This window comes from Salvelinus fontinalis, chromosome 32 (assembly GCF_029448725.1).
Source record: "Salvelinus fontinalis isolate EN_2023a chromosome 32, ASM2944872v1, whole genome shotgun sequence".
Taxonomy (NCBI): domain Eukaryota; kingdom Metazoa; phylum Chordata; class Actinopteri; order Salmoniformes; family Salmonidae; genus Salvelinus; species Salvelinus fontinalis.
The window spans coordinates 28,192,183-28,215,777 of record NC_074696.1 but is presented as its reverse complement, the minus strand read 5'-3'; the positions used below and the strand labels follow the sequence as shown (position 1 = coordinate 28,215,777).

Genomic DNA, 23,595 nt, shown 5'->3' with positions numbered 1-23,595 from the left:
CTAGCGCTGGATTCTACTGCCGCTTGCCTTAATCAGTGTGCGACTGACAACCAATAAAAGATTTCCTCAGACGGCTCTTCATTCCAGACAAATTACTACATGAGGAGTAGGAGCGAGGAGAGGGACACAGAACACACAAGGACAAGCTAGCTCCTCTACACAACAGGTTACATCTAATAGATGTTTCAGAGGTATTGTTGGACCAGATATTAAGCCTACCTAGAATCTGGTTTTCATCTCCAGTCACTGGTGTACAAAAATATTATCATCCTACCTACAACAATAGATTGACTGTATGTATGTCTGTTTGGATAAAAGTGTCTGCTAAAATTAATCAAATGTCAAATTTAGACTGGTCGACTGACATAGCAAAGTATGCCTAAAATAGAATCTACGTCAAAAAAATGAGATTTTTATGTTCTCTTACATTTACATTTTAGTCAATTAGCAGCCGCTCTTATCCAGAGACCCTAGTCTGGTTGGGGATTCGATCCAGCGACATTTTGGCTAATTATTAGGCTACCTGCCGCTTCCTTTCTTTACCCCCTTTTTCTTCCTAATTCCGATCTTGTCTCATCGCTTCAACACGGGCTCAGGAGAGGCGAAGGTCGAGTCATGCTTCCTCCGAAACATGACCCGCCTAACCACGCTCCTTAACACCTGCCAGCTTAACCTGGAAGCCAGCCGCACTAATGTGTCAGAGGAAACACCGTTCAACTGGTGACCGGGGTCAGCCTGCAGGTACCAAGCCCGCAACAAGGAGTAGCTTTACCGGCCAAACCCTCCCAACCTGGACGAAGCTGGGCCAATTGTGTGCCGTCCTATGGGACTCCCGGCCACGTCCGGTTGTGGCACAGCCTGGGAATGAACCAGGGTCTGTAGTAACGCCTCTAGCACTGCGATACAGTGCCTTAGAACGCTGCGCCACTCGGGAGGCCCCTACCTGCCGATCTTGAGGCAATGTCCATCAGAGGCCATCACAGTAATAACTGGCCCTGATATAAACTGATAATAACTGATTAATAACAGCCTAATAATTAACTGAGTGCTATGGCTAGTTCATAATGACCACATTGTTACCTGTGTATGTTCTGCTTTAAAATACCCTGATAAATAGACTTACCAAGAATTTCATCAAAGATTTTGTATAATCCAGGGACGTAGGTGATTTCTCGTAGATTCATCCCAAGGTCTTCATCGAAAACCCACATTTGCTGAAAGGGTTGAAATAGATATGTCTATTGATCAACCATTCATAATACTTGACTACGCAACAACAACAAAGAGCAACACCAGATTTCTCTGTTAGATATATCTAAAGAACTGGATGTTGTTGTGACTAACGTTGTGTAGAACAGGGGTTCCCAAACTGTTTCACTCGGGCCCCCCTTCCAGCTTGTGGAATGTCTATTTTGCAGGTTTGAAGCTTATTTCCTGCAATTCTACACATTTTGTCATGGGGGTGCAAAGAACATTTAGCAGTTTTAAAGCAAATTTTCTTTCAATTCTATAAACTTTGCCATGTCTAATGTGTATTCATGTGATATTTGAGTGACAAGAAAATTACAACAATATCTATGGGCAAAGAAACCTAAATAACAAAACGTTAGCTGACATGGGCTAGTGTATCTGCACATTTCTGACAAGTTATAAATATCTCTCTAAGGTCTGCAATGACTAACATGACAAGAGGAGCTGATGATTCACTACCCAATTTCAAAATGACACCTTGTGCATTCACCTATTACAACTTTCAAGAGTAAGTTTAAAGCCGAACCCCTCCGTTTGGGAACCACTGGTGTAGAATATGAGTAAAGTTAATTTGGCAAAACAGGAGTGAAAAAAAAGATTCACAATTTTGTTTTCTTTTGCACCCTCCTGAACACAAGCTAGACATCTACAGTCATGAAGAAACCGAACCCACCTGGGTGACAGGTTCCACAGAGCCGATGTAGGTGTCAGGCCTCAGTAGGATGTGTTCCAGCTGGGTCTTCTTCTGGTACACCCTCTCCACTGACATCTTCTCTCCTCCCTTCTTCTTGGCTCCTCCACCTCCTCCCTCGGGCTTGCCCCCATCGCCCCTGCCGTTCGCCGCCGCCGCCGCCGCTGCCTCCTCCTCCCTCTTTTTGGCAGCATTCTTCTTATCAAAGAGGGTCTGGTATTAGACACATGTGCACAACTTTGTTAAAAATTACACTAGAGATAAATGATTGAACTCTGTGTCTGCAGGCACTGCAAGAACTAAGGCACAGCAGTAGCCGTTTTGTTTGAATTTGATTGTTTGACACGGGACTTAGACAGACCATCCAAATTCATTCCACGGAGGGCCGAGGGTCTGCAGGTTTTTTCTCCTCCCTTGTAGTTGATTGATTAATTAAGGTCACTAATTAGTAAGGAACTCCCCACACCTGGTTGTCTAGGTATTAACTGAAAGAAAAAACTAAAACCGGCAGACAGTCAGCCCTCCATGGTCTAGACACTCACACCCCTGGTCTAAATCCTACTAGTCCAGTGTAACCTCAAATGTTTCCGTCAATGCTCCTTTACGCTTTGGTTGGTTGGTTGATTAGTGGGTTGGTTGGAACTTGGAAGGTTTACTTGGTTAGGCTAATTGCCCGGTACACACCCACAGTAGACACCATTGGTTAAGGCAGTAGATCTCATTGTTAAATACTTAGGACTGCACCCAAGGAGAGGCCAAAAAGTGACTGAGCCTGAGGAGCAAACTTTATCAAATAAAAATGTAAATGTTTCAAGCATAGGGAAATCTAAACGGTATTGTTGTGGTAATGTATGTATACAATTGATCCAGAGCCGTTGAGCATGCAATAGACTAAGCAAATAATCTACTGTGCACTAACAAACACAGTGGTTGAGTAAAATGCAGTCCCTGTCACCTGTGGCCCTTGAGATCTGTTTACATTTCTCTATGGGGAGGTATCTGAGCAACAGACCCTCACAATTCTCATCAGCCTATTAGTAACAAACAGAGGACCCAAGACAGTTCACTCCATATGATCTATGGTTTACCAACTCTCACAGCAAGTCATAATCAGATTATCAAGCGAAAGCAGCCATTTAGCTCACGACAGTCCACCACTCTGGGATATTTGCATTGACAAGATATGTACAAAAAATTAATCTTGAGAGTATTATATATTAGGTCTGCTAAGAACCTAATCTTGGTTGCTCAAACACACAAAGAATTCTGCATGACCTCATTATCGCATCTTCTATCAGACAGCCAGCTGCTCCATTGTCTATCTGCTGCCAGTGGCACCCAAATTGACCTATGTGAAGCTAGCCACAATAAGGATTCGCCACAATAGTGGAATTTGCACTTCGTCTTCAAAATAAAAGTCCCCCATCGAAAGTGATTCAAACTGATACAAAGTGGAATCATGCCATATTTGCACTAGATCATGCTAAACAAGGACGGAATATTGTTATAAATTCAACAAAATATAATAATTTGTAAATTTGACAAAACAAAAGTTAAAACTCTTTGGATAAATTAGACTTTAGAATTGCATTGGGGGTGAGGGGGCATACTTATACGCACCACACAAATTAAAAAATCTAATTTTATTTGTCACATGCGCCGAATAAAACAAGTGTGGACTATAGCGTGTAATATTTACTTACGAGCCCTTTCCCAACAATGCAGAATCAATCAACTGTGTGAATCAAGCCTTCATGGTTGAATTGCTGCAAAGAAACCACTACTAAAGGACACCAATAAAAACAAGATACTTGCTTGGGACAAGAAACACGAGCAATGGACAATAGACTGGTGGAAATGTGTCCTTTGGTGTGGAGTCCAAATTGGAGATTTTTGGTTCCAACCATAGTGTCTTTGTGAGACGGAGAGTAGGTGAACGGAGGATCTCCGCATGTGTATTTCCCACCATGAAGCATGGAGGAGGAGGTGTTATAGTGTGGGGGTGCTTTGCTGGTGACACTGGGATTTATTTAGAACTCAAGGCACTTAACCAGCATGCTACCACAGCATTCTGCAGCGATACGCCTTCCCATCTGGTTTGGGCTTAGTCGGACTATAATTTGTTTTTCAACAGGACAATGACCCATCACACCTCCTGGCTGTGTAAGGGCTATTTGACCAAGAAGGAGAGTGATGGAGTGCTGCATCTACAATCCCTAACCTAACCTCAACCAAATTAAGATGGTTTGGGATGAGTCAGAGTGCAGAGCAAAAGAAAAGCAGCCAACAAGTGCTCAGCATATGTGGGAACTCCTTCAAGACTGTTGGAAAAGCATTTCAGGTGAAGCTGGTTGAGAGAATGCCAAGAGTGTGCAAAGCTGTCATCAAGGCAAAGGGTGATTATTTTAAGAATCTCAAATATATTTGGATTTGTTTAACACTTTTTTGGTTACTACATGATTCCATATGTGTTATTTCATAGTTTTGATGTCTTCACTATTATTCTACAATGTTGTAAAATAGTAAAAATAAAGAAAACCTAAAAAACTTTTGACCGGTAGTGTACCATGATGATCTTGATGAATTGGAAATTATTTTCCCACCTTAGCTACTGGCCCTCTGTGGCTTTAAACTACACAGTACTACTCTATTCTTCATTTTATGATTGGAACCCCCCACCACCAATTATGCTTGGTTTTGTCCGGTCCTCAGAGGCTGTTCTTTTGTGAAGGGAAAAAAGTTGCCCAATAACACCTCTTTCTCTCCACTCTCTTAAAACACTTAATTTTCTGAGCTAACTTATAATAAATGGAGATGTACAATCATATTTAACATGGTAAATTCATAAGCATAAATAAGAATTAATTAGACAATAATATTTTTTAAATGGAGAAGGTTTCGATTGCGAAGTGACGGCGTGAAAAACAAGTGATTATTGGTCACTGTTAAATTGGGCCCAATTTTGTGAGTTCAAAGTCAACTTTGGAAGTATTATAAACTTTGAAACTGGGTTCCAGTAAACCACATAATTACATTAGGGCTGTTTCTCTGAACCTCAGGCAGTAGGCTCAAGCTAGCCTGTTTCTTTCCCCAGTCAGAGGCAGCATGCCTGTCTCAGACTCTGACAAGCAGCAACCTATCCTCCTTACTTCCCCCATGATGAAGGGGCCAAGACTGAAAACGTTTGGGAGGCACTGATCGGCAGGTAGCCTAGTGGTTAGAGCTTTGGGCCAGTAACCGAAAGGTTGCTAGATTGAATCCCCGAGCTGACAAGGTAAAAATCTGTCGTTCTGCCCCTGAACAAGGCAGTTAACCCACTGTTCCTAGGCCGTCATTGTAATTAAGAATTTGTTCTTAACTGACTTGCCTGGTTAAATAAAAATATATATAAATCTAGCTAATGATTAGCACAAATACAGATGGGCAACCCCATCTATTTATTTATAGCAACTATACTGGATCAGTTGGGCTACAGGTGATAATTGCTTATTGCTAAATAACACACCAGCTTGATAATATGGCCCAATATGTTGTTACGCTCATTTTTGGTGTGACATTTATTTGAAAATTGTCACCATTTTATTTTCAAACTTTAAAAAAAATAGAAAACAAAGCTGCAATCAGGCCCAAAAAACATAATACAATGTTCAATTAAACGGACCGGTGCTGTTCTGAAGAACCAATTGAAAAACAGAGGTTGTGGGTTCAAAATGCACCGCTGCCCTTCAAATACATCACTCATTGCTTTAAGCTAGAGGTCTTCAAGGAACCAAAAAGTTGTACCTGTTCCGAAATGGATCTGTGGCTTTCCCACCCTACCCGATATGCATAAATACATTTTAACTTACCAGAGACCTACCTAATATTTGTGTAAACTCTACACAGTTGTGTTCTGTGAGTGTCAGAAGGCCAATACCCCATTTCATGGGTGCAAAATCCATAGGTTAGGCTCTACAGTACATGCAAGTATGCCCCCGATGCAATTCTAAGGTCTAATACATCCACAGTATGATTTCAACATATTTATGTCAAATTAACTAATGTCTTTTGTTTAGCATTATCTAGTCCAAATATGTCACGATTCCACTATATATCCGTTTGAATCACTTTCAAATGGGGGACTTTTATTTAGAAGGAAAACCGCAAATGCCACTATTGTGGCTAATCCTTGTGGCTAGCTTTACACAGGTCCCAAATTGTGCTGCCGTATCTACGGGCTGGTCGCTGCTAAAGCTAACGTTAGCTGACCAAATGTCGTGCAAATACATTTAAGGAATATTTCGGATAATTTTTTTTTTTTTTATATATATATATATATATATATATATATAGATTAGGCTACCTACGAATAACGGTATTTGAGACACCTTCAAGATTCTATATTCAAACGGCGTGCATGTAAAATATGCAAACTGACTATCAATCACACTTGACGTGTATTGCAACAAAGAACTTCTTGGGGCATTGCCATTGGCCAAGTGGCTCACTCACCGAAAAGCAATGTTGCAGAATGACATGATAAAAGAAAACAATGTATCTGACGTTGGTGGACCAATCTGTGATTGTATGTGTCGGGCAATCATAGCTAAATGAATATCCCAAATCATGGCCCATCTTGAATAGGCGCATGATAGTTTAAAGGAATGTATTAGCTGCTGGCTAGTTATCACTGGCCATTTTACAAATATCCAGCTCTTGAAACTGGGGAATTTCTCTCGTGCATCCGAGCAAAATGATCAACGCTAGCTGAATCGATAAAGCAAACATGTCCAGTAATGCAACATAACAAAATAGTAACTTACCACCCAAGTCAGACCCCCACTTCCTGCTGCGCCGTTGGACATCTTCCTTTTGTTTCCCTAAATTTGAGTGATGCTACTAAGCAGATAAAATACTGAAAAGTCCGGCATACAATATAGTCCATAAACTCAGGAATGCTTTCAGTTAACGGACCCCATTCGGTTATTTTCTGTGTCAGTACAAGTATAAAATGTCTGTCAAAATAGTTCAAGATGGGGGACTGTTGCGCGGCTATTGTTAAAATCGACGAGCGGTGGTTAGAACTAGGCCTGAAATCGTCAACGCTTGCGTGCTACTTGCCGATGTGTATAAATTACTGTACAAAATCCAGACGTTAAATAGTTCCACAAAATGTAATGTAGTACAAAATAAATTGAAATACTGTATAAATAAAATGACTTTAAAATACGGCTGTAAATCAATACCAAAATGTTCATTCACAAATAATAACACCGCCGCCTGCCTCCGTCAGGTTCCACCATCCGCAAGGCGACAATCCCCCACAGCGGAACCCACCAATCCGGTGCTCGCTTTTCGAGGAGCCGGTACATCAGCCAATGGAAGAAAAAAAATAACATGCCATCATGTACTTGCAATTTCTAACCAGTAGGTGGAAGTAGAAACACCGACCGTACTACTTTTTCTTACTTAGGAACCCATGTCCATAGACTGCATGAAACCAGTTATTCAAAAAAATGTATTCTTTATTATACCGATTGCACAATTGACATATTTGAACAAGGACAGATTAACTTCTTTCATATTTCTGCAAGGTAGTTGTAGTTAAAATATTTTAACAAAGATCTTCATGCATTCACCACAATTAAAATTTAGAATACCTGTATATCCATAACCATAAGTGGATACAGACATCAAAACCTATCAATAGTTACATTGCTTTCTGGGGTCCATTCAACATTACATACAACAATTACACACAGATATTATATTGCTTTCTTCAAAAGACAAGTGGAAAATCCAAATCAGATGTACTTCAGGCTCACAGGTCATATTCCTATGTCCAGGAGCCAGAACCTTGTTATGGCAGGGTGTTGCAGCCAGGCCATATTGATCCATAGTCCCCTTTAAGGTGGAAAGCCATGTTGGACACCATATGCTCCCAAGGGGTCCAAGAGGATTAAGTTACTCCTCATTGGGCAGAGACAGTCTAGATAAGAGGCTTTTGTGTCATACAGAAGCTGGGTCTGGGTCTTGCTACATTCCTGGCAGTAAAGATCCAACCAGCATCATTACAAGATGTGTAATCAATATAAGATTATTGATTCAAGACACACAGATCCCAAAGGATTATTGGACTACTTGACCGACCATCCATCCTGTACCCACAACCATCATCATCACCAAACTACTAACCCGTCATTTGTCTCATAAGCGCCAGGACGCATATGAATATACTATACATGACTATGTACAGAGTCGGTGTATTCAAGGTGATTATATTGAGCATGTGTCGATCTCATTCCACGGAGAGCAGTATGTCTGTGGATTTTCACGCCTCCCTTGTACTTCATTGCAGAATTAAGGTCACTAATTAGTAAGGAACTTCCCTCACCTGGTTGTCTAAGTCTTAATTGAAAGAAGAAGAAAAAAAGCAGACACTAGGCCCTCCATGGAATGAGTTTGACTCCCCTGATCTTGAGCAAGGCACTGAGAAGAATCACTGATCTATACATCATGTTGCATCCCAAATATAACTACTCATTACGCGATGAAGATTAACGTAGCAGCGCCTTGCTCAGAGCGATCGCCATCGAATGCACAGTCTCCATCATCAAGCATCCTCCATCTCGACGAAGATTTCCAACGAGGATTCCTCCGGCTCATTCAAACTCCGCCGGAACAGCTGGGAGTGTTGCCATGACGACTCTCCCTCTCCTCCTGCTAGCTCCGCCTCCACGACCAACTCAGAGGATCCCGAAAGGCCCGGAAGCAAATGCATCTCCCCGTCTGGGTGTTCAAAAACATGACAAAACATTTAGCCATTGTTATGCAGGATAAAGAAGAAAAATATATAATTAAAGTGCACAAGCAAAGCATACCTGATAATCAAATCATAATATATCCGTTTTACATTTACAAATCACTAAGTATACAATTAGCACTTCAAGTTAATTTGAAAAAAGGCTTCCAACTTAATCGTGAAAGGGATGGGTCACATAAACCAGACAAATCTATCAATCATCCATCAACCTCCTGAGAACTCTGTGGTGTTCTGTCCAGACTGCAGACCCCAGCGGACGGTTCCAGAGTGAAACGTCTGGCTGCATGCTCTGACTGAGACGGTCTTTATCTTCATCCTTACAGGAGCACAGTCCAACTTCCAACTGATCTTCCCTGACGATGAGCCCTCTGTACGAGCTAGATATACCTGACAGGACAGAGCGCATTTACTGACAGGAAAAAGACAGCATAAATATGGAAACATTTACAGTTGCGATACATACATCTTATAGAAGCAACATATCCAAAGTTAGGATATATTGATAAAGGCAACTTCTTTATTATTGGTTCTGCAAAAAAGTAATGCCTTTGAATTAACGATCAAAGACTGACCAATATTAAAAAGACAGAAAAGCAACAAAGTATCCCATTGTGTCAATATAAGAACTAGATTGAATCAATAAGAGCATTGCATCTTGTCTTTTATGATATATCATGGATAAAAACGAACCATCTGCCAGTCATTCTCCAGCTTCCTGAAGACAGACTCTTTCCTCCACACAGTCTTGTCCCAGCCCTGGATGTCCTCACTGTCATTGGACACCCTGCAGTAGTGATCCTTGGTGGAGTTGTACCGCAGATGGAATACTCTCCCACTCTTCTCCTTCTCAGTCGGAACAAACACAAACTCTGCTGCAGCAGCCTGGTAGAGAGAGAAACACAAATACATTCATTTAAAAAGAGACGTTTCCCCCATTGTTACAAGACAATTGTTCCTATCTGACTCAAAGGACCATTACAGTTATTATTATTAATAACAACAACGCCATTTAGCAGATACTTCTACCCAAAGCGACTATAGTCATGCATGCATACATTTTCGTATCGGTGGTCCCAGTGGGTCCACAAAGATGCAAGGAAGTAACAAGTTATTTGACTCAGTAACACAGCTGTATAGCTCACCGATGGGGTAATCCCTGGTCTTGTTTCGCCGCGGGCATTCCTCCAGGCCAGGGAGCCAGAGTTGCGTCCTCCCAGCTCGCCCTGTTTGGGTGTCTTAGGAGATATAAACTCCACCAGCTCCACTAGGAGTCTCTCTAACAGCTCCTTCTTCCTCTCAGAGCTCAGGGACTGCTGCCTCTGGACATGAATACAGAAAAGTGATGGGTGACTGAGCTCTACCCTCTACAGATGAACACACAGGAATGTTATCAGGCTCTGGGTAAAGTGACTGGTGCCTCTATAGACAAACCCTGAACAACATGGATGAGGGGCTGTTGCTTGTATGTTTACAATCTACCTCACCAGATGAGAGGTCTCTCTACACAAATTGCATAACATATATGCTCATAACACGTGAAGCACTATATTCGTTTACACATATGTAGACACGGGTTTGGTGATGAATATATGAGGTTAAAAAGTGGTGGAGGTCTGAGGTGAACCTACCACAGCATTGAGCCCGTTGATGGTGTATAGCAGCCAGGGCTCCTGGACCTTGTTCCGTCTGGACAGGACCTCTGGGTGCTTACAGGAATACCTCCAGGTCACATCCACCACCTGCAGCACATCAACATACTCCTAACATCCTGAAAACTCTACAAGCCACAGCTAGAGACTTATTGACTCATTTGTTTCTGAAGTGTGTGTGTAATCAAGCTAAGCATGGGTGAAGAGATTAGGTAAAGATTCTCTTCATACTTTAACAGATTGGGCCTAAGTGAATGCTCACTATTGCGTTGTGTTTGAACAAGGCATTTTCAGTGGGAAACGCCAACTACTCTCTCCGGCATCTTCAAAGTGTACATTCTGTGTGAGAGCGAGTGTGTTCCTCACCTGGTCCTTGGAGAAAGCAAGAACATAGTCTAGTTTCTTCCCCCAGCCAATCTCATAGAGCAAAGGTTTGTCACAGGCGTTCTCACAGGAGTCACAGTGCAGCCAGCGGTGCTGAGAGGCAGAGTACACCTCTGTCCACACGTGGTCTGGGACAGGACAAGGAACAGGATAACATATTAACGACATATCTGCCATACAGTATTTGCGGAGATGCACAGTTATGGCCAGTTAGAAATAGTTGAGAATAGAATAGGATAAACCGCCACGTAGCCAATTGCTCCATGTAGTCAATAAACCTCTCCAGGGAAAGTAGCAGAGAATGGGAAAGCAGTCACACTAACACAGAACAGGAACATGTCGAGAGATCCCCTCCTGAACCAGTCTTAATTAGTAGAGCCTCTAACAGCTTCTGTGCTTTAACATGAATGAATAGAGTGTTACAGTACCTGTGTTGTCCCAGATATACCTGGCCTCCAGGCCCAGGGCTCTGCAGCACAGGGTGAAACAGTTGGCCCACTCCCCACAGCGCCCTCTCCTGGTTTCCAGCAACTTCTCAGGGTTGTTGTACCTGCACACGGAGGAGAGTGATGTCTTAATTTGTACCTTAGCAGATGTTTTATCCAATGTGACATACAGTAGTGAGTGCATACATTTTTAATCATAATCCCTGCAGAAATTGAACCTACGACCTTGGAATTGTTAGCACCACGCTCCTACCAACTGGCCACATAGGACCATGTTCCAGCTCATCTTTGAAACAGGTGGGATATATAATGATAGAGAAAACACTGACTCGTTGAACCCACCTGGGGAACCTGGTAGAGTGGTTACAGGCCTGACAGTGATGGTTCTCTACCCTCTGGGCTCCCCATCGAAGGTCGTCTGTAGAAGGGGCCAGTGGGCCTGAGGACCGGGTTGGACCCCCACAGTGGTTGCACGGCAGGCAGTCCACCCAGGAGAAGAACTCCCCTTTAAACCAGCGGAGCAGTTCCAGCACCAGTAGGTCCTCTTCACTCAGGTTGCAATCTGAAGACCGGAGAGAGACAGGAATAAGGTCAAAGCAAGAACAAATGTCTTTTAAGTTCATGGACATCCAGAAATACAATAAACATCAACTGTTTGATTACAAGCTCTGAAGAGTTTGCTCCTTTATTCATGCACCTTCTGTGTGGAGTGAGGTAGCAAGTGTTCTTGTCGTTTTAATTATTATTATTACTACGCCTATTGCAGCTAATATTGGCCAGCTTACTAAAACAAGGTAATGTCTCGTTAAACCAACAACAACTGCTAAAATTAGCCGCACGGGTGATCTCAATTGCAACTATCATTGGCCACAGATTTACCGCTCCACGCTCTTTCCAAAACGAGCACTGATGCTGTTGTAACTAACAAATTGGTTGTCTCTTCTCTCTTCAGTCACGTGCTGCATTCTGTTACATGAACGATTAGCTAAGCCTTGGATACATCCAGTATTGCTCCAAATGCGTATCACTCGTTCACATACAGCCAGTAGTCAGCCAAAGCCCCCCAACCCCCAAACTTCTCATTGGATCTAAACAAATCACGTACGTCACCAATTTTCCGAAAGGTGACTAGTTTGCACCCCTGAAGATCAGCCAAATCACTGGTTTGTTGTTGTGAGTTTTTCATTGCAATCAAGCTTATTTTAGGACTCAGTATCGTTTTAAGAAAAACTGTACCAACACGGTGCACCATGTAAAGTTCAACATCTTTGTTGCAATCCACCCAGCGTTTATAAAGCACAGTAGAACTGGTTTAGCCAGAATTCATCTCATCTGCCAACCGACAATAGCAATTGAGACTGGGAACGAGGTTAAACCTGAATAGGAACTCTGAACTACGGGGTTGGTGTTACCTGGATCGGCCTGCTTGGCCTGCTGTAGTTTCTCCTTGGCTGTGGTGGTCAGCTGCTGGTGTGGTATAACACCTAAAGCTTTCTGCTGTAGCTCTGAGTTCTCATACTCCATCACATGCTGGAAGTTAGACTGGAGGGTGGTCAGGAAGACCATACTGCTTTCCTGATGAACAGAAACAGAGGGAGGGAGATAGATTAAAAAGGGAGAGAGGGGGGGTGAGAGAGATGAGAGAGAGTTCAATTGAAGGGATGCACTCGTTTACTGACAAAGTAAGAAAATGTATGTAGTTCTGTCCTTGAGCTGTTCTTGTCTAATGATGCTCTGTATTATGTTTCATGTTTTGTTTGGACCCCAGGAGGATATGCTACTTTTGCAACAGTTAATGGGGTACTAATAAAATACAAATAAAAAATACAAAAGTGTATTGGAGAGAAATTATCACACAATACTGAAGCTTTACCAAGGAGGGTGCTTGTGCAGCAGGGGTTTGTCTAGCTGCCAGGCTGGCAGTAACAGGTGGACCCTGGGCTGCTGCCGAGGCTGGAGCTGAGGCTAGAGCTGTGGCACTTGCTGTCACAGGAGACTGTTGGGGCTGACCCACATCCAGTCTCTGATCCCTTTCTGCAGCGATGGACTCCCGGATTCTCCTCAGCTGGTCCACAGAGGCAGACTTGGGGAACACCAGGTGAGTTTCAGCCTGAGGAGAGAGGGAGACATCCAGATAAAAATACATCCCAAAAGACATGCATCTAGGCTTCTGGCATGTTTACTTATGTAGAACTTTTCAAAGGCAGTCATGCATACATCTTTCTTGACATTTCAATTACATTCAATCAGTGTGTTTTTTTAGAATAAGGATGACAACAGTAGCCTACCTCCTCAAAGCCCATCTCAAAGAGGCACTCCACTGCCCCTCTGATAGGAAGGAGTTTGGTGGAAAATGTAGGGTTCCCTATTCGAATAGACCTGTATTTGCCTTCATTGGGATTCCTGCAAGGACATTCACAAATATCTTAGCTAGTGAAAATGTATTGGATGCACAGTGCCTTGCAAAAGTATTCAGACCCCGTGGATTTCTTAACTTTTTGTGATGCAAAGTGGGATTAAAATGGATTTAATTGTAATTTGTCAATCCACACAAAATACTCTGTCAGCGGAAGAAAAACATTTTTTTTTTAACGATGATTTCAAATTTGAATTTGTTGCATAACTATTCAGCCCTTCTGTTTAGGCAAGCCTAAATTAGCACAGGAGTACAATTTGGCTGAACAAATCATATGGATTCTGTGTGAAATAATACGGGTTGACATTTTTGAATGACTAACCCTTCCTCTGTCCCCCATACATACAACATCTATCAGGTCTCTCAGTCAAGTATTGAATTTAACTACAAAGATCAGGGAGCTTTTCAAAAGCATCAAAAAGGTCAGTGATTGGTAGATGGGTAATAATAACAAATCAGGGCCTCCTGAGCGCCGCAGTGATCTAAGGCACTACATCGCAGTTGCTAGCTGTGCCACTAGAGATCCTGGTTCGAGTTCAGTCTCTGTCGTAGCTGGCCGCGACCGGGAGACCCATGGGGCGGCACACAATTGGCCCAGTGTCATCCGGGTTAGGGGAGGGTTTGGCTGGCAGGGATATCCTTGTCCCATCGTGCTCTAGCGACTCCTGTGGCCGGCCGGGCGCATGCACGTCAACAGGTGTACGGCGATTCCTCCGACAAGTTGGTGTAGCTGGCTTCCGGGTTAAGCGGGCATTGTGTCAAGAAGCAGTGCAGCTTGGTTGGGTCATGTTTCGGAGGACACATGGCTCTCGACCTTCGCCTCTCCCGAGTTCGTATGGGAGTTGCAGCGATGAGACAAGACTAACTACCAATTGGATACCACGAAATCCCGGGGAGAAAAAGGGGGGGAATTTTTTTTTAAATGTAAACTTTAAAAACAAAATCAGACATTGAATATCTCCTTAAGCATGGTCAAGATAATAATTATGCTTTTGTTTATGTATTCAACCACCCAGACACAGCAAGGATAGTTGTCCTTCTGAACTGAGCTGCAGGACAGGAATGAAACTGCTCAGGGATGTTACCACGGGCTCCCGAGTGGTGCAGCGGTCTAAGGCACTGCATCTCAGTGCTAGAGGCATCACTACAGACACCCTGGTTCGATTCCAGGCTGTATCACAACCAGCCGTGATTGGGAGTCCCATAGGGCAGCGCACAATTGGCCCAGAGTTGGGCGGGGTAGGCAGTCATTGTAAATAAGAATTTGTTCTTATCTGACTTGCCTAGTTAAATGAAGGTTAAATTAACAAAATACCATGAGGCCATTCTTGATTTTAAAATGGCTAGAGTTCAATGGCTGTGATGGGAGAAAAATGAGGGTGGAACAACATTGTAGAAACTCCACAATAATAACCTAAATGACAGAGTGAAAATAATAGAAATACACAGAATAAAAATATTCCAAAACATGCATCTTGTATGCAACAAGGCACTAAATTAATACTGCAACAACAACAAAAACATAGCAAAGGAATACATCATTTGGCTTAAATGTAAAGCCTTATGATTGGGGCAAAGCCAACACATCATTGAGTAACTGCCTCCTTATTTTCAAGCATGGTGGTGGCTGAATCATGGTATGGTATGCTTGACATTGGCAAATAATGGGGAGTTTTTCCAGAATAAAAAGAAATGGGATGGATCTAAGCACAGGCAAAATGCTAGAGGAAAACCTGCTTCAGTCAGTCTGCCATACACCAGTCACTGGGAGAGGAATCCACCTATCAACAGGACAACCTACAATGCAAGGCCAAATCTACACTGGAGTTGCTTACCAAGAAGACAGTGAACGTTCTGGAGTGGCCAAGTTACAGTTTTGGCAAATCTGCTTTAAAATCTATGACAAGACATGACAATTGCTGTGTAGCCATAATCCCACAACAGCTTGACAGACCTTGAATAATTTTGAAAATAATAAATGGGCAAATATTGCACAATCCAGGTGTGCAAAGCAAGTAGAGATTTACCCCAAAAAGACTCAAGACAACTCCCATAACTTTAAAGCTGAAATACGTAACTTTATGGAGGACCAACAAATTAACATAGAAATTATTTATAGATCTGTCACTCATTGAAAGAAAGTGGTAGATCTGTTTTAAGGGTGCTATTTCTATGCTCACAATTTTTTTGCATCTCACACACACCGCTCGCGTCATGTTGTAAAAATAAATGTACACATACATGTTATTCAATCATTGCACCCACACTGCTCACTCGCACGCGCCAACAAGCATCTGCGTTGCCAAGCACTAAAATAGAAGTCAGTTTTATTTGTGACGAAGTCCTGCCTCTCCCATCTCCTCATTGGTTTATAGAAGCAGATATGATTGAAAGACAAACTGAGGTCGGTTGGTCGTCATGGTAATACTATGAAAGTTTGGCATCTAACGCCATGTAAATTTCAAAGAAGAAAAAGCCTGGAAGGTGGAGAGATGACTAGAAACGATTCAGTTGACTGTTTTATGTGTGGATTAATTGTCAGAGTAGAGGACCTTGTGCATTTCAGGTAAAACAACAACTAAACATTTATATCCCAGGACAATTTAGCTAGCAACAGCAAGCTAACGAAATAGGACAAATTAGCTAGCAACTGCAAGCTAGCTAGCTAAATTGCCATAAATGTTTAATGCTTTTTGACTTGTACCTAAATTAGTATAATTGGGTCAGAGTTTTTGATATTTCAACCTGCGTGTAGTGATTGCTAATTTATATGGTGAATGGCATCTAACTTTCATAGTATTACCACAAGAACCGACCTCAGTTCATCTTTCAATCACCCAAGTGGGTATAACCAATGTGGAGATGGGAGAGGCAGGACTTGCACAACGTGTCACAAATAGAACTGACTTCTATTTTAGCTTGGCGCAATGATTGAATAACATGCATGTGTACATTTATTTTGCAACGCTTGCGCACGCGATGGGAGCGGTGTGGTCAGTATGTTACTTTCGGTTTTGTACACTAGCTTAAATAAAGCAGAAAATACAATATTTTAGGGTATTGCAAAGATATTTCACAGCGGTTTAGAGATGGTACAATGATTATCTACACTATACATTGTTTTGTCAAACTGAAATTAGGCTAACAATTACAATTTTAGCAACAAGGAACTGGAGGAGCAAATTCTGCATTTTGCAGCTACCCAAGACAGCTGTAATCGATGCTAAATGTTTTTCTAACACGTATTGACTTAGGGAGCTGAATACGACTAGATTTTAGTTATTACATTTTCTTAATTAAAAAAAATGAAATCCACTTAGACATGATTGTGTCGATGACAATTATTTTTTTCAATTTAAAAATAAATTGTAATGAAATCCAACAGGCAAGGGGTCTGAATATTTTTGCAAGGCATTGTATGTTATGTCGGTATAAAGAACAGGCAGGTCTTGGAGTTCCTTTAAAGGAATTTTCATACGTTGCTCAGCAGCTGCATGAGATAAAGTTGAGCTAGAGACAAGTAGTTCATTTGTTACAATCGTTTCCAAGAGAAAAATAAATGCCGTTACAATGTAACAAGCGCTCGCGACTCAAGCGGATGACAGCTTTGCCCGTTTCAGTAGCTTGTAGTCGCCTCATATTTCCATTTTCTTTTCAACAAGATGACATTGTATAATGTCTAGCTATGAGCTAAAGAATCTAAGCGAGTTAGTAAAGAAGCTAGCATTATACACTAACTAGCAAAGTTAGCTAGGCAATATTTTCCGCTTACATTCAAACACAGACATTATTACCTAAGAATGTTGTCGGCATAGGTGATCAACAATTTCGCGACGTCTAGAAACACTTCATTCGAATTTTCGCATAGTGTTGAGAATCCTTGAGACCCAGCCATGTCTTCACTGCTACAACCTCCTTCCCTGGACGTATTTTACTCACTAGGGTAGCTAACGTTAGCTATATGAACGACGATTTCATTGCTGCTAGCAACCTCAAGTAAATAATCAAAATAGCTGCCATTGCAATGCCTGAACAAATCACGAATATTAAAAATAAAAACGATTCAAAAATCTATGTAAAATATGGTAATGACATCCATAAATCAATATTTCCCAAATGTATACATTAATTGACATTGTTCTGTTGTATATAAATTGTAATCTACACTTCTATGTTCAATGTATGGTATCAGGCAATACGATAGTATCCCCGTTGAATGAACTCACTTGCTTGGATGCCAGTGTGTGAGCGAGACACATTTGACATTTGCAGAGGATTTCAGACATATAATGACATAATATATCATCGCTTTCACGTGGTAAGTGGCAAATAGATGATTCAGGGAGGTGTATTTCGTAGTTGGACAAATTCGAACGCTAATAGCCTGTTATGTTGTCGTGTTGGTGAGGAATCAGTCATTGACAGCCTGGGTCCAGGGACACAGATGGAGCAGTACGGATATGATACCGAGGTGAAGTTGGTTTTATATTCACACATTCGGACTTTCAAATGACATTCATCAGACATTTGCCAAAAGCCATTTAAAATAACTAATTCGTTGATTGTCACAGAAACAGAAAACTAGGTATGATTTATTCAATAAATGTCTAGCATACTTTTACAACCTTTGTTTTGAGGAAAAATTCCAGTTTGGATTTGATAAAGGGCATGTAGTCCGTCTAGAGGGCGTGCGGTCAAAGTTCTAACGAGTTTGTTATACCCTATTAGAAGGGGCCTGGCAGAAAATGCTGCATCTTCAGTCGTATTAAATTAGATTACAGGAAAAAACTATGGGATGAAGGGGTCAGGCCTGACTAACAAAAAAGACAGGTGGATGGATCAAGCGGACCAAGACAACCAAGAGGATCAACATGGACATTCCACAGTGGAGATAATGAAAACTAAGAGTGAACCATAACATACGTATATACTGTATATAGCTAGCATTCGTATTGGGCGATACCAGAGGGTGGATAACAAACAAAAGCACTAATATAAGAAGTAGATGGTACATGTTTGGTTTTTGGGCCAAATGTATACATTATGATTTGCCTCTGAACTGTATGTGAACCCCTCTGCCATCCACTGGCACTAACCATTAAAAACAAGGACTTCAACCAGGTTGTCCCTGTGCTATTTGCTCTCTTTCTCTCTTAAACTGCTAGCATAAAGCCTATGTGAAAATGTGTTCTTTCAGAAAGATCATGACAAAAAAGATCAGCTGGCCCAAATCAGCTCTACATAATTCAGCAGGGAGGTGTGCAACTACCACACGTTATACCCGTGGAGAAACTACGTCACCTACATAGGTATTACCATATCCCTTTCAAATCATATTCCTTGCAGAAAGAACTATTTGCAAACCTTTTAAAATGTCCAGAAAGACAGTGGTCTTAGAAGGGGATACTTTAAAATACATATTGTATGTGAATGGATGTGGATGAAAGAATTCTGCTAGTGTTTTAATGTCCTAGTTTCATCTTTTTTTTTATTTACCTCCAACTCTATATATCCAAGTGAGCCCATGAGGACCTTGGGGATCAGATTTACCATTATACTCATTGATCAAACGTATAACAGACAGACACTGCTCAAAAGGAATTGTTTGTGATAGCTATACTCAGTTGCCACTTTGTTAGGTTCACCACCCTATTCGCAAAAATAAATTGCTCCTACATACACCAAGTCCCGTGGTCTTGGCTTGCTAGACACTAAAGCATGCAGAGAAGTATTATGGTATTTTCTTACTGTTTGTTTGAACTTTAGAATGTACAAAATGACAGCACAGTCTGTGATGGTCTTTTGTAACTCAGAAAAGTTCCATAAGTATTTTTAATAATTCCAACTTGAACAGTATATCTCCTTTCCCAGTTGCATCAACAGTTTTGAATTCACGCTGTTCCAGGTGCAAAGTGGGTTGTACTTAATAAAGTGACCACTGAATCTATAGACTTTCCAGAATGTGTTCTCGGGAATACCCGGGGTATTAATCATTTGGCTGTAAGTGTTGAACAGTTGAATCTATTATCTCAGGAAAACAGCCTGAAAAAGGAAATACTGGTTTAATGTACTTTGATGTAGGTTTGATGTACATACTGTTATTGTAATTAATATTACATATATTTCTAAATCCCACATGGTGATCTCATGGAGCTTTGCTATTTTTATGTATTGGCCACTAGGAGGAGGTGTTATTTTTATTCTGCATTAGGCTAACAGGAAATACAGAAAAAAATTGAGAAATTCTCAGACTTCTCAGACAGTAGCTTACAACAAGGTTGATTAGGGTTTTTCGAGGTAAACTTTTGGCTCCAATGGGTCGTGTAAAGCAGAAAGACGATCTTTGAGGAACCCTTTGCTACAGGGTGTGGGAAGGGGGTAAAGCACAGACAGTGAGAGAACAACTGTGAGGGACAGATTTTGTCTTTGAAGCAGAACCTTTAGAACTAAGGGTTCCAGAAAGCATCTTTAAATGTGTCATTAAATGTGTCAACAATGCATAAAAATGTGGTCCTTTTTTTTCCCAGTCTTCAATGTGAAACAAGACTGCTCAATGTGTGCTTTGCATCACAAAGAGAAAAATGATGATCTGACCAACTGGGTTTGTCTTTGTGTAATATAACAGTAGGCTATGAAAACTCATGTAGTTTTATCCTTCAAGACATTTAGAAGTATGAAACTTTGTCTTGAAACTTTTGAATCAGGGTTATCCTTGTTATTGCTCTAATGCTCTATTATCATGACTCTATTGTATTATTATACTGTGAGAGATACCAGATACGTGTACCTATTACAGTGAATTGCTGTCATAGTATGTATCTGGCACAAGTGACGATTAAACTGATTTGGATTTCAAAGACCGCCATTATTGTAATGTTTGATATTACAACATTGATGTGAGATACCTTTTTCATCATACTATATGATTTATATTGCCTGAATACTCAATGATGATTAACATCTCAGTTATGTGTGCTTCTGTCAGGGTTGTGGTCAAATGCATGTAATTTAAAGTCAATTTAGCAATTGAACAAAAATCCAATTCAATTTGAAAATGGTCCTAAATGCAAAAGCATGTAACAGAATTTGGGTATTCCAGAACTGTAATTTACATGTAAATAAACAAAACACTTTTTTATGTTTTTAATACTGCAGATAGAATACTCTGTGTGCCAGAGATGGTACCAATTAGCTTGTCTGGGGATGACAAAGAAGGACTTCAACAAAGCCAAAATAGAAAATGATTGGAAGGGGCCTCTTTACTGTTAAATTAGAGACGTATAAATAAATGACTGTTGTGCCTTGTAACTACTTTACAATGTGGAACTGTTGCACTGTCACGTCCGTCAAAGGAAGGAGACCAAGGCGCAGCGTGATTGGAATACATTCTTCTTTTATTCAAACGAAGAACACTTAAACAAACTAACAAAACGAACGTGAAGCTATAAACAACTAGTGCTGACATGCAACTACACATAGACAATAACCCACCAATACAGGTGGGAAAAGGCAACTTAAGTATGGTTCTCAATCAGAGACAACGATAGACAGCTGCCTCTGATTGAGAACCACACCTGACCAAACACACAGAAATACAAATCATAGAAAAAGGAACATAGAATGCCCACCCAAATCACAACCAGTACTTTGTTGAATCACCTTTGGCAGCGATTACAGCCTCGCGTCTTCTTGGGTAGGACGCTACAAGCGTGGCACACATGTATTTGGGGAGTTTCTCCCATTCTTCTCTGCAGATCTTCTCAAGCTCTGTCAGGTTGGATGGGGAGCATTGCTGCACAGCTATTTTCAGGTCTCTCCAGAGATGTTCGATCAGGTTCAAGTCCGGACTCTGGCTGGGCCACTCAAGGATATTCAGAGAGTTGTCCCAAAGCCACTCCTGCGTTGTCTTGGCTGTGTGCTTAGGGTCGTTGTACTGTTGGAAGGTGAACCTTCGCCCGCGTCTGAGGTCCAGGGCGCTGTGTAGTAGATTTTCATCAAGAATCTCTCTTTACTTTGCTCCGTTCATCTTTGTCTAGTTCCTGACTAGTCTCCCAGTCCCTGCCGCTGAAAGACATCTCCACAGCATGATGCTGCAACCACTATTCTTCACTGTAGGATGGTGCCAGGTTTCCTCCAGGCGTGATGCTTGGCATTCAGGCCAAAGAGTTCAATTTTGGCTTCATCAAACCAGAGAATCTTGTTTATCATGGTCTGAGAGTCTTTAGGTGACTTTTGGCAAACTCCAAGCAAGCTGTCATGTGCCTTTTACGGAGGAGTGGCTGTCGTCTGGCCATTCTACCATAAAGGCCTGATTGGTGGAGTGCTGCAGAGATGGTTGTCCTTCTGGAAGGTTATTCCATCTCCACAGAGAAACTCTAGTGCTCTGTCAGAGTGACCATCGCATTCTTGGTCTACACCTGCTTCAATCTGCATTGCTTGCTGTTTGGGGTTTTAGGCTGGGGTTCTGTACAGCACTTTTTGACATCAGCTGATGTAAGAACGGCTTTATTAATACATTTGATTGATTGATCACCTCCCTGACCAAGGCCCCTTTCCCCCGATTGCTCTGTTTGGCTGGGCGGCCAGCTCTAGGAAGAGTCTTGGTGGTTCCAAACTATTCCATTTAATAATGATGGAGGCCACTGAGTTCTTGGAGACCTTCAATGCTGCAGAAATGTTTTGGTACCCTTCCCCAGATCTGTGCCTCGACACAATCCTGTCTCGGAACTCTCTACGGACAATTCCTTCGACTTCATGGCTTGGTTTTTGCTCTGACATGCACTGTCATCGGTGGGACCTTATATAGACAGGTGTGTGCCTTTCCAAATCATGTCCAATCATTTGAATTTAACACAGGTGGACTCCAATTAAGTTGTAAAAACATATCAAGGATGATTAATGGAAACAGGATGCACCTGAGCTCAGTTTCGAGTCTCATAGCAAAGGGTCTGAATACTCATGTAAATAAGGTATTTTTTTATTTGAATTTTCATACACTTGCAAACATTTCTAAAAATCTGTTTTTGTTTTCCCATTATGGGGTATTGTGTGTAGATTGATGAGGATTTTTATTTATTTAATCTATTTTAGAATAAGGCTGTAACGTAACAAAATGTTGAAGAATTCAAGAGTTCTGAATACGTTCCGAATCCACTATTTGTACTGTGTGTGTGTTTTTTAACTGGAATATAAAATCAGTCAATCAAGTCAACAAAACCAGTGTTTGTAGCCAAGCTAGAGTCTTAATTAAACCGGGAAAATAACTTGCTGAGACCCATCACCAATGAGTTCTTACCCACTGTTTGGGAAACACTGCCCATGGAGTGGAACACAGCAACAGAGGCTCACACTAAGCTGTAAAACCCATGACCCCTAGGTTCATTAGTTTCTTTACCAGGTTAGTGGAACATATCTTTGACCATTCGTTATATTCTTCTCTATACATTACCATGCTGTAGTGAAAATCTCTAGGCTAACACACAGGTCATAATCTGAACTATGCCCTTTGAAGAATGTGCATGGTCTTCCATCCTCCCTGTGTCGACTCTAGTGCGTCATATTCCAGAGCCTTTTAGCCCATTGATCCGAATATAAGCGTCTCTGCCTGTGGTGATGTGATATACGGTGACATCAGGTGCTACTGTATATTGACCCTCATTAAACCAGCACTAGGCCCCAATGAATGGCCGAGAGAGAGAGAGAGGCTATAATTTTAGCATGCATACATGTTTCTGTAGAGGAGCTAAACCCCGTTCCTCTCCTCTGGGACGGTTGGTTGGCTCGGCCTGATATCAAAGGGAATACATGCCGACTCTGTTGCCATAGTGAGCCTAATTCAGCTTGGACGTCTCCTAATTGGAAAGCATGGATGGAGAAAAAGAGAAAAACATCAGTCATTATCATTAATAGGAATCAATAGTCCCTGGCCTAGGTGCTCGGGCTGTGGCAGTATCGAT

The 23,595-nt window shown here is 41.5% G+C and overlaps 2 protein-coding genes across 3 annotated transcripts in view; both read right to left on the bottom strand.

Annotated features, from left to right (window-relative positions):
- LOC129831023 (DNA topoisomerase 2-beta-like) overlaps positions 1–7,256 on the bottom strand; it is a 48,890-nt gene extending 41,634 nt beyond the window's left edge. The window contains exons 1-3 of one of the 2 annotated variants that reach the window (XM_055894000.1): positions 6,745–7,256; positions 1,925–2,155; positions 1,124–1,214 (exon numbers count right to left, since the gene is read on the bottom strand). In XM_055894000.1, coding sequence (XP_055749975.1) covers positions 1,124–1,214; positions 1,925–2,155; positions 6,745–6,786 — 364 coding nt within the window. In that variant the 5' untranslated portion in view covers positions 6,787–7,256. The remainder of the gene's footprint in view (positions 1–1,123; positions 1,215–1,924; positions 2,156–6,744) is intronic. The other variant, XM_055894001.1, reaches the window with a different exon arrangement.
- Positions 7,257–7,425: 169 nt separating this feature from the next.
- Positions 7,426–17,651, bottom strand: ngly1 (N-glycanase 1). The gene is made up of 12 exons (XM_055893999.1): positions 17,434–17,651; positions 13,512–13,626; positions 13,097–13,333; positions 12,636–12,798; positions 11,566–11,785; positions 11,206–11,327; positions 10,760–10,905; positions 10,373–10,483; positions 9,887–10,063; positions 9,435–9,626; positions 8,954–9,131; positions 7,426–8,710 (listed from the first exon to the last, which is right to left on the bottom strand). The coding sequence occupies exons 1-12, from the start codon at positions 17,532–17,534 to the stop codon at positions 8,535–8,537; spliced, it is 1,938 nt and encodes a 645-aa protein (XP_055749974.1). The 5' UTR covers positions 17,535–17,651; the 3' UTR covers positions 7,426–8,534.
- Between the last annotated feature and the right edge of the window lie 5,944 nt (positions 17,652–23,595).

What these genes read in the sequence shown, in the direction of transcription:
- ngly1 (XM_055893999.1), bottom strand. Translation starts at nt 17,534, where the DNA reads ATGGCTGGGTCTCAAGGATTCTCAACACTATGCGAAAATTCGAATGAA. An exon ending in GACCAGGGATTACCCCATCG is followed by an intron (nt 9,627 to 9,886) that starts GTGAGCTATACA and finishes TCTCTCTACCAG; the next exon opens with GCTGCTGCAGCAGAGTTTGT. An exon ending in TGGAGAATGACTGGCAGATG is followed by an intron (nt 9,132 to 9,434) that starts GTTCGTTTTTAT and finishes CTGTCCTGTCAG; the next exon opens with GTATATCTAGCTCGTACAGA.